General features: G+C 42.0%; 1 protein-coding gene across 1 annotated transcript; it reads right to left on the minus strand.

The window, feature by feature from the left end:
* Positions 1–3,092: 3,092 nt before the first annotated feature.
* LOC148031495 (nitrate reductase [NADH] 2-like) lies at positions 3,093–7,581 on the minus strand. Its single transcript, XM_087685012.1, has 4 exons — positions 5,600–7,581; positions 5,199–5,339; positions 4,731–4,963; positions 3,093–4,647 (listed from the first exon to the last, which is right to left on the minus strand). Exons 1-4 carry the CDS (start codon positions 7,188–7,190, stop codon positions 3,307–3,309), a joined length of 3,306 nt encoding a protein of 1,101 aa, XP_087541138.1. The 5' UTR covers positions 7,191–7,581; the 3' UTR covers positions 3,093–3,306.
* Positions 7,582–11,742: the final 4,161 nt, after the last annotated feature.

The following is an 11,742-nucleotide window of genomic DNA, read 5'->3' on the forward strand; positions in this document are numbered from 1 at the left end:
CGGCAAAGCAAACAAAAAAAAGATGAGAGTAATGAAGGCAATAGCCCGAAGGACATCGAAGAGTAAAACTAGAGGGGGTGATTGGTCTAATCGAGAGTAGTCTCTACGCCTTTTGCTCATCATGCTTACCTAGCGGATCTTCATCGCTTCAAGTATCTCCCTTCGTCGCTCTCTCGTGCAATATGAAGAGAAACCCTAGGCTCCCTTCGATTAATGAAAAGCACAGACTGTGAAAAGAAACCTTGGGTTTGCACTTTTTAAAAATAACACTTCGTCACTTAGGCGACGAATTGCAGTTTTCCAAAGTCACTCAGGCCGTCACTTACAAGTGTCACTTAAGCAACGGCCTTGGCGAGGACACTTAGTGACAGTCCTCCTCCTGTAAGCGGGGGCAACATTTAAAAAATCAAATGCTATCGCTTAAAGGACGGTTTCATCGCTTAAGCAACAGTTGATTTTTTTTACTCCCTTACTACACATAGTCGTGGCCAGTAGTGTCTATAGCTCAATAGATTCCATTTTTCAAGCTCTTTTCAATGATAAGTCATATTATATGGTTTTGAGAAACTTATGGACATGTTATTTGGGTGCCATCTTTTTAGTATTTGAAATATTTGGGAGATTCCCAAACTCACTAATATTGTGTTATATTCTTAATAGTGGTCGCCTTGGTAGAAGAGTTGGCTTGAAAGTTCTTGAAAACTTTATTGTTAGGAAAGTGCTCAAGTTAACTCGTGGTAAATGTAGTCCATTTTGGGTCTAACATCACATCAATTGTAAGGGCCTCCATAAAAGCCAAACTCAAGTAAATTATCTATTACATATGAATACAGACATCCCCACATGTTAGAGTATATCTTATGTTTCATCTTAGCCAACTTAAAGGGGAACTGAGAAGTGAGTATAACATAGTTTACTCCTTGAGAACTAGTGGAGGTCAAAGGTTATCCTAAGTTCTTGAGAATAGACTTGAATCAAGAGAAAAGAACCTCACAATCACTTAATTCCCAAAGTTAAAAGCAAGTAGAAGGATAGGAAGCTCCAAGGCGGAGTCAATTATTACTACTGGATGCAATTCCCCTAATTGGTTAGAAGGCAATTTTTTGGAGGAGAGATAGTATACTGCATCTAATCCCCTCAAGATTTGGAGCATATATACCAAGAGTCACACCATCTAAGAAGCAAGGGTGCAATCCCATAAGTATAGCGAAAAAGCTAATCTCTTGGTTATTCTATATATGTATGATGTGGTTCTCTTATTCCCTAGTTCCATCCTTGAGAGTTTGAGCTTTGGTTTACTCTTCTCATCTCTTGCTAGAGCTCAATATTGCTAATGTGGAGGAGTTGTAGACTTTCGTGGTGAGTTATATGCTTTGGTGATATATGGTGCCAACCTTAAAATATGGACAACCAACAAATTCATTGTATGGTGCGATTCTTAAGAAAAGTATTGCTTCATTTCAATCGATAAATACACCTACTAAAACCTTTATATGCTTTACAATGACGGTTAAGTCTTCTTGATTATTCAGTGTACATAGATAACATCACATACTTTAAAATAAAGGATACCCTAGAAGATTGTCCTTATTAGTCCTACCAAATAGGCAAGGCATGTTGTTTATTAAGCCATAAGTCACTAGAGTCAATAAAAATTCCTATTTTACTCAAATAATTACTTTGCTACATATATAGTTTGATTAGTCCTACCAAATAGGCAAGGCATGCTCTTTATTAAGCCATAAGTCACTAGAGTCGAGAAATTTCCTATTTTTGCTCAAATTTCTTAATTACTTTGTTACAGATATAGTTTGATTAGTTGTAATAATTACTCTTACACGTAAGAATTATATCATCATTGATTGCTCTTACATGTAATATTTTTTCTGTGAATGCTTTTTCCATAATTTCCTTCATGAGAGCATCATCCTCATTAAGCCATAAGACATTGAAGTCAATAAAAATTAGTTTATGTTATTTTTTCTGCTCGAAATTTTTACTTATTTTGCTACATATATAGCTTGATTAGTTGGATCATTACTATTGCATGCAAAGAATATATCACCATTGACTGTTCTTACATATAACAGTATTGCTTTTTTGGTAATTTCCTTCACGATGCTGTGCTTTTGTTTACTAGAGCCCCAATGAACTAGAAAACATTTTCAAAGTCCATATGAAACTTTGTAGTTTCTTTTTTTTTTAAGGTCTTAAAAATTTTCAAAAGTTGTTTTTAAATTTAAGAGCACCTTCCCACAGTCCCTGCTTTGAACAGCTTGATGCACCTTCCCTCCACATTCCCACACCCAACAGACTATGCAACGAGCAGGAATAGTTTGGCAACTTTTGCTAGCATAGGAAAAGTAAGAAAATGCACAACAATGGTGATCATTGCTTTTGGTGCCTTTAAAAAAGGGAGCGCGGGAAAGTCCCCTAACAAATTCTCTTGGCAATAAACCTCGGTTTTCGGTTAGCACTGAAATTTTAGAGCCGTTCTCGACTCAAATATACTTACGCGTGGACGCAGGCAGTCTGTTTGAAGTTTGAACTATTTCGACCGGTCTAAAATAAACTCAGGCGGGTACTTAAATCTACCTGCGCGAAGGGGAACAGGCGGAACTTGGAAGGGTTCGAGTCTCGAGTCTCGACTGTCGCAACCTGTAACTTGTCGAGGTACTTTGGCAGAGTAGACTGGAATTGCCCTCCATCAGAGGGGTATAACTCAGCTTAGACTGAGATTGCCGTCCGTCAGAGGGGTCATAACTCAGAGAAGGCTGAGATACTTGCCACAGTAAACTGAGATTATCCTCCATCAGAGGAGGTATAAGTTTATAACTCAGCAAGCTTGCAACAGACTCCTTCACATGGCTTCTTCTGGTTCGACGTGGAAACACCAATCGTTGTTACTCTCTCTCCTTTGGCAGCCTGCGAGTAGCGGTACCTCCACTTGCACATGCACATGCACATGTAGGATCGTTGGCTGTGGAAGGGCAGAAGAGGCACACCAACCAAAAGCCATTGATTTGGCAGACCAGTGAAGAGCTGCCACATAACTTGTACGGTGAGTGCTACTGAGGACAAGTTTTTCAATATTTACTCGAAAGTATCTAGCAATGCCAGAAATTGGAGAATCTATTAAGAATATTCACAGTACAGACGGGACATGAATGCTTTGTTGTGCTTAACATGATTGCTGTCCACACGGTGATCTATACATTAGGTGAATGGTAAAGTATCTGCAGCAGCTATTTTTCGGTTTGGGGTGTGCACTCTCTCCGTGCAGGCAGACACAGAGTCATGCTATACTCAAAACTGAAAGCATCTGCTTTTGTTGTAGCCCGTCTTCTCGAGGTTGGGTAGACATGCAAATTGGATCATTGGAGGAGGCCCGCACATGAATGCCATAGTTTCTAGGGACCCTGGAGGCAAATGCTGACTAACGATCTCCTCATTGACAAATCCTGTGCTGTACTTCCATGAGCCCTCATCAAGCGGCCTCTCCACCACATACCAGACTTTGAAGTTTGAATGCTCCATTGCCCATTTGTCAAGCTCCGCACGCAACATTATGTCATCCTCAGTCCGATTAGCAAACACTAAACTTATCTGCGTCAGATCGGCAGGATTATTTAGGATTGCTCTTATCACTTGGTACATAGGTGTAATTCCAGTGCCACCGGCAAGCATAGCACATTCCTTCATGAAATGGTGCTTGCCCTCAACAGTGAAGTGCCCATTCCCTAGGTAGACAATGTGGCCTAGAGGGCCCTTCACGTCAACCATTCCTCCTATTTCCAAAGCATCCAAATATTGGGACATCATGCCTCCAGCTGGGAACTTAGGGTGCACATCTTTGAAGTATACTTTGATCAGCAATTCAAAGTATCCCACATCCTCATCTGAGCTCACAGGAGTGTATGCTCGCATGCATAGCTTGCCCCCTATGGTTGCAGACAAGAAAATGTGCTTCCCAACCGGCAGGCCCAATATCTGTTCTTTGCTTGGCAGCTCAAACCTGAACAGTCTCACATCATGGCTGAGTGTCTGTTTGCTGATCAGCTTGCACTTGATCTTTTGACGAGGATTCAGGGCTGCAGGTCGGGCAGGGGAAGACTCACTGATTGGGAAGAGGGATTGTAGTTCTGAAAAAGCCCTATTTCCACCATGCATTGAATTGTCTGGTGTTGACTCAGCAGAGGACATGGAGCCATAGCTAGCCAGCTCACCAATCTTGAAGTCCTCAAGCATTGCTTTGGCCTTGGCAGAATGAATGGCATCAAATTCCTCTGTGCAATCTGAGCCTGCATTGATCAAAATGCTGTCTGAACCGCCTGGATGGTCTTTCAAAAATTTTGTACAGTCATATACATTGTGATGGATTGCAATCCAAGCACTTTCTCGTGTATTGTGCCTCTTTAGTTCTGCATTCGTGATTTGGCGTGCGCTGTGGTTTAACATAGGGCTGGAGAAGCTCTTGGACAGGAAAGATACTTTGTCGTGTTGCTCTGCATTCTGGGCACTGCTTTTGACCATCCACCCACCACCTTGATTCCCAGGTCGAGTTGGGTGCTCAAATGTAAGACCAAGCCCGCCCTTTTGTGAGCAGGGACTTATTTTCACCCTGAACCAGCAGTTGTTCATCATGCCCTGTACCCCATCACACACAAACATGAGCCATAATAATTCTCAAAGTAGACATGACATCTGGAGAATTTTAATAAGGTACATACCATAACATTCCATGTCAATTTTTCTGGTTGTGTATTCATAGAGGCATCCCAGGCCCTAACTGCTAACTCTTTGGCTTGAATGAGATGCAATACTTCTATCTCAAGTTCCCAGAAACACCAACACCAATATTTCCCATATTTAGTTGGTTTTTCAGGGTGGTTGAGCTTGCACAACATCCAGGTCTCACCGCCATTTATTGTGACTTCCACCCTGATAACCTTTCTGCCCCCACCTGCTCATTTCAATGATTGTATTGTCATAACCAGACTCAATATGCTTCTAAAATATAGAGTTTACTTCTAGGATGAAAGTTTTATGGACACAGTCCTTTTCCCCGGCGACATAAGCAGGCTCAATTATATGCCTCTAACATGTAGTAGTTCACTTCTACGATGAAAGTTCTGTGGAGACAATTCTTTTTTCTCATTGACATGAGCTGAATAAAATGAATGGCACATGTCAATTACCCGAATATGCATATCCTTTCAAGTTGTACGGCACCAAAAGCGAGGAAGCATTGATAACCAAAACTTCACCATGGGCAGGATTTGAGATGGCAGAGTTGATGTTAAGGTCATTGATTATATACTCTGGCTTATACCACCATCCTGCAGTGCAAGAATAATAAGTGTGTTGTCACAAGGGGTTTGCAACCAAATCCATGAAGCTTGATGAGATTTACATTTCCATATTTACATCGCATTTGTAGCCATTCAGTAATTTGCAACTATTTCAAGGCATGGTTCTCTAATCAGTCCCCATTAGAAACAAATGGGGAGGCATGGTTCTCAAATTTCTCAACTTGAGTGTGGTTCACAAATACCTACAAAAAAAAAAATCCAGCAAAACCAGATCACATGAATTTTACCTTCAGCATTTGCCTTCTCTGCATCAACATGTGAAGGAAGCACACGGTTGTCTCTGTAGTGGTAATGGTTGTCTGACTCTTGGCTTGTGACAGTAATACGCTTGAGCCATTTCACCATACGGCCACCAATGTATCCAGGAATTATTAGCCTTACAGGGAAACCATGATCAGGTTCCAGGGGCTTACCATTCTGCATGTAAGCCACCAGAATGTCACGCGATTCATCTAAGGCAACATCAATGGATATGCTGGTGCCGTACTTTGACCCACCTCCCCCCGGCAGGGTTTCAGCACCTTCAAAGCAAACAAAGAGGGCCCCTTTCTTCTTGCTGTACACACCGCATCTTCTCAAGATATCATAAAGCCGAGCACCTCTCCAAACTGATGTGCTAATTGCAGCTGCACCCCAATTGAACCCAATTGTTTGCTGCACCATGTTCTGCTCCTTTCTTCGGTTTCCTGCACACACCAAAGTCACAGGCAGTTCTCTAGCCTTAAACTCGTGCATGATTTGGTGCATGCTGAGATCCAAGGGCCTTTTGACAAGGCCTGAGACCTCAACTTTCCAGTCATCAAATTCAGCATTTGGGACGTAGCCATGGTTGCGGACATAGTGCAACGAGGTTGGTGTGATGAAGCCATGCTGCACGAGGCGAGTCAAGGGAGGCTCACTGTTGAAAGGGTGTCTTCCAGTGAGCCTAACGAGCTCAGGGTGCCTTTTGACCCAACCATCAGCGGTGCCTTCATCTCGGTGATCGATTGTATAGTCATTCGAATCGTTCTCTGGAATTCTATAGGTCTCCTCCTCCTCATCATCCTCATCCTCATCCTCATCTTCATTTGCTTCATCTTCTGCACAATTCTCACATGCAGCACGGCTCTCTCCATCTTCCATCACCTTAGTCTCCTCTTTCTTAGCGTCATCCTTGAAAACCACATGATGGACAACCCTTTTAACCCTCCTCTTTGGTTTTTCTCCCTTTCCGGAGCTCTTAAGGATACCATTCAGGCACACTCTTACAGGCTCGTCCTTAGTCTGCTCTTTTGCAGAGCTTTCAGGGATGCCATTTTTGGCCACCACTTTGTTTTCCTTCTCACTCTCGACTAATTCTTCTTCGGAGGTTGAAGCAAGGGTTTTAATGCTATCAAGCCCATCCTTAAGAGGTGCAGCAATATTGCCTTCAATCTTGACGACTATTGCTTCCCTCTCGATCATGGTGTCATTTGGAAGCACATTCTTGTCACCTTCTGATTCTCCTCCTCCTGCTGCTCCTGGCTGGCCTCCAGCAGTAGGGAGGCCATGATTGACGATCACACCATTTTTGGACTTCACTTGGCCACCTTCATGAGGACCATTGTCCTGTTCAATCTCAGGGCTAAACATAGGAAGCAGGGAGGAGGCAAGTTTACCATTTCTGGGAGCGAGGGAGCCATTGGAGCTGATGAGCAATGTGCTATCCAACTTGGAACCGCCATTGGACCAGCCTGAGAGGTTGACGACAGGGGCAGTAAGAACGGGAAGGGATCCACTCTTGCGTCTCTTGAACTCCTCCTCCTCGAGCCGGCGCGGGGGGGTGGCAGCAACGTCCATGGCGGTCGACAATTCAGTAGAGAAATCGGTGCAGTTGCACGAGAGAGAGAGAGAGAGAGAGAGATGCAACACAGAAGGGAGACGGAGAGAGAAAAAAAATCAATGTGGCGATCCCAAGCTTGTGGGAAGAGAACACAGGAATATGCCACCCAGAGAGAGAGAGAGAGAAAGAGGGAGCGCGCCGAATTAGCAAACCCAGCCCGGTTTAAGGCTGGAACCGTATAAAGAACAGCGGGTGGTCTCGACAAAAACTGAATAATATAAGCACATTTGGTATGCTTAGAGCGGCATTTTGCTCTAATTTTTAATGCCTTGTTTACTTTTTTAGTTTTGCATGCAAAAAAGAGAGGACGACGCAGCCTAGTGGAGAGCGAAGAACGAGGGCGAGAAAGAGAAGAGAAGAAAAGTTGACGAGGTTCGAGACAGTGTGGCCGCGCTTATAAGGGAGGGGTGCCACCGTCTGGTCGCAGCCAGTATCTGGCCAGGTCCCTTTCTCCCCTTTCGAAGCTCGCTTAGCAAGTTGGCCCTTCTGGAACTCGAGGAGGCAAAACCTCCCTCCCGTCCGCGCCGTCGCATATTTTCTCCCATCCCCTGCCACGTGTCCTCGCTTTTCGGCCCCTAGAGACTCCCTCCTCTCCCCTTCACACAAAGAATGGTCTTTTTGTAGCGCCACAATGAAAGGACCCAAATATTGCTACTTCCTTTGAAAGAAAACAATGGCTGTAAAGCCATGGTCTAATTAATAATTTTAGTTTAGGATCTTTTCTTTTAAATGAGTGCCAAATGAACATTTTATTTTTTACCAAATTTTCATGCACATATGCCGAGCCATTGGGAGGATTCGATCTTTCGACTGATGAGAACTCATGCACATACCTTTACCAAGTGGGCTAGGGCTCACTAGCTAGGCTTTAGAGTTCATGAAAAACAATTTTGGTAGCACATACTAAAACTTCGAACTCCAAAATTTTGGAGGGATCTTGGAATCAGATCACATGTATCTGCTAGCTTTATAACTAAACATTTGTAGAGTTTAAACCATTCTTCTTTAAATTTTGAAGGTTTCATTGAACATTTTTGGGAATTTGTTTTTCATTATATCTTTTTTTTCCCATGAACGCTCTAGATTCTAGCGTGTGCTCTCAAATTTAGTGCAAAAAAATATTTGACATTACTATCACAAATATTTACAATGCATCCTTATAGGTGCCACATGACAATTGAAAACATTGTTGAAATGGTACTCAACACAAGATTACACTTTAGTCTTCTTAAGGAGTTTGTACCCTACCTTGAAGACATAACCCTTCTTAACTAGTGCATCCCTAGCTACACAAGCAAAAAAGGACTTAGTCTTGACCCTAACATTCTTGTCACCATAACTACTCTATTTTTGTTATGCTAGATGGATTCATCATCATTAATCTTGCCTCTGTCCCCAAACAAGGCTATGTTCATTTTTATTACATTGTTAAGGCCAACCACATGGACCCATTGCTTTGTCTTCCTCCACACTCCTTATGTTCCCAAGCAATGCCATAATGCATGAGGGATCATCTCCTTAGCCCTAAGGCACATAGGACACTAAGGAGGCAGCACCTTAAGGAATTTTTCCTATTGCATCCTCATTGTTGCTGAGTCTATTTGTGCAAACCTTCCAAAGCAAGGTCTTAAGCTTATTAGAGGAGGTAACTCCTCCATACTTTCTTGATCCAAGATCACCAGGCCTTCCAATGGTCCCTGGGAAAGTTAGTTCTCCAAGCTACTTGAATTTCCAAGAAGTTATTTTCTTATTTGGCTCAAAGTCCCTCTTGTTCTTGGCTATGCTCAGAGGTTCGCCCTTTCCAGTTAGCAAAGTCTTAGTGGCAGGCCCCTTTATTGACACCAAAGCTGACAACGGCCCATCCTTCCTATTCTCCAAGGTTCAATTGAGTAAGGTGCATTCAGCATGGCTCAAGTTGAATTTCTCTTGCAGTTTGTCAACCTTTTTGACCCTAGAGGCCTCCTTTTCCCAAATATTTGCACATCTCCTAATTCCCTTCATGTCCAAGGCAAGTTACTACTTCAGATGATCCCTTGCTAGGGCCTTATTATTCTTGTATACAAAGGGTGAGAACCACAAGTGGTTGTTCAGAGATGCATCTCCTCCATGCGCCCTTCCCTTAGGCCACTTCAAGCCATTTATGTATATATGCCAAATTCTCAATAAGGAATTTGCTATTGCAAACTCATGGATTTTGATGTCAATGTCTACTATCAGAACATTCTCCCATTGTACACCTCCCCATCTTCCTTTTGTAGGGATGGTTGACTACATCCAATGGGTGATAATATGGACCCAGGGGAGATCCAACACAAGTTGTAAGACCAGCCTAAAGGATTTTTTAGAAATAGCTTCCACCCCTAGTCCACCACTTTCTTTGGAGTGGCACAACAAGCTCCAAGCCACTGCATGCCATTGGGTGGAGTTTGCATAACCCCACACAAAGGTCCCTCATCAACTTTACTAGAGCACCCTAGGAGGCTCTAGAGAATGAACTTGCCATTGCCACAAAGCTAGCCACAAGGTTGATGACAACATTTAAAGTAAGAACAATTATTCCGCACAAGATATGCAAATAAAAAATGGTTTGAATCAAAACACAACGATAAAACACAATATCATCTAACTTTCTACAACACCTCAAGGTACCTTTATGTCTTTAGCAAACATTGTGTACCTTTATGTCTTTAGCAAACATTGTGTACCTTGAGAAGGTACCTTTATGTCTTTCTGCAACACCTCAAGGTACCTTTATGTCTTTAGCAAACATTGTGTACCTTGAGAAGTTGCAGAAAACTAGATGATATTGTGTTTTACCATTGTGTATTGATTTTATAGATCTCACTCGGCTAAAAGCAACATAGAGCTACCCATGAGAGAACACAAGCATCTTGAGATATAGACCCAAGACGGACAATGTTTATCCTTAAGACTTGTTAATAGTCATAGCGAAAGCTAGCCTAATAGGAAATTTCCTTCTACACATGACAAGGGAAACCCTGCAGACATCGAAATAAAGACAATCCTGGGTATGAAGATAGTAACACCGACATTAGTTTCAATGATAATTTCAGCCTCCAACACTTTTCTATGAAATTGCTTGCATATTAATCTGGTACCATTGCAAAGGTCAATAGGAGGATTCAAGTTTCTCAAGAGCATCATAGGCACATTTTTTTCAACACTAAACAATGTGGAGAAAAACCACCACCTGGATTGATGGAGTTTAGATACTCACTTGAGTAAATGAAAGAATTTGCATGGGTCTCAACTATAGAATTAGCATTGTAATACATATGAGAATCCTCCGGCATTTCACGTAAGGCAATGATGTTAAATGCATCAACACCTTTGTTTTTAGAGGCCAAAATAGCATGTCCTTGGAAAAAAGATGCATACTCTTGCTGACAATGGATGTCCATGTAAACATGCAAGATGAGACTATCCATGGTTGCCTCATGCAAGAGCATATGTACTAGAATAGTAACATGGTTATCATCCAAATAATTGTGATCATCACCAAGAGAGAGAAACCATTTGACAAAATCATGATTCTCACCTTGCATGGAAATTCTCATTTTTTGAGACAAATGTAAAGCATGCATATGCCTCCATAGAGGAGAAAGACAGACGATTGCAGCAACTGTTTCTTCATGGTTTGGCGAAAATCTCCACCAAAGAGAATGACTTTGCCTCCAAAAGGCATATCACATTCCATTATGTCTCTCAATGTTCTATATAATACCTCAAACACATGTCAATGCATCATTGGCACCTCATCCCAAATAATAAGACATGCTACCCTTAACAAATTTGCAAGTTGGCACTATAGTGGAATGTTGCATGATGAAGTACTGTTGAGCTCAAGGGGAATCTTAAACCTTGAGTACACAATACATCCCTTTGGCAATAATAATGCAGTTCCAAATGATACTATCGCAATGACCACTTCCCCCCACTCTCAATTTTGCAAGCAAGAAATTGTACAAATATGTTTTTCCTGATCCCCCAAGCCCATCCAAAAAGAAAACAGTCTTACACGAGGAGATCAGAGTATCAAGCACAACCAAGTATGCCCTTCTTTGACATTCATTCAAATTGGATTCCATTGAACATGCAACATTCTGTTGACTCACAATGTCAATGTCTAGCTCCTCACATATCAAAGGATTACTTGCACCTATCTCACCAAAGAGCTATCAATCTCTGATATCCTATCGAACCAGGACAAACTTCACCCTTGTTGCCGCAAGATGTCTTTCAAATGCAACAAACCCAAATTGAAAGCCAAGTCCTGAGTAGCTCGATTATTTCTATGAGAAGAAATCAAGACATGTAGTATATCATTTGCCATGCCAACCTTGAATTGTTCCCACAACTAGCCTAGATGCATAGGATCACAAAAAAAACAAGAATTTTCACTACAGGGAATGGGGTGATAGTAACGATGATTTGTGATGCAAAGGCCTTGCTATCCATGTCACTATATGCATCTCTATTAGCATCGCA

Source organism: Lygodium microphyllum, chromosome 9, assembly GCF_053477565.2.
Source record: "Lygodium microphyllum isolate KBCC chromosome 9, Lygodium_microphyllum_v1.1.10, whole genome shotgun sequence".
Classification (NCBI taxonomy): domain Eukaryota; kingdom Viridiplantae; phylum Streptophyta; class Polypodiopsida; order Schizaeales; family Lygodiaceae; genus Lygodium; species Lygodium microphyllum.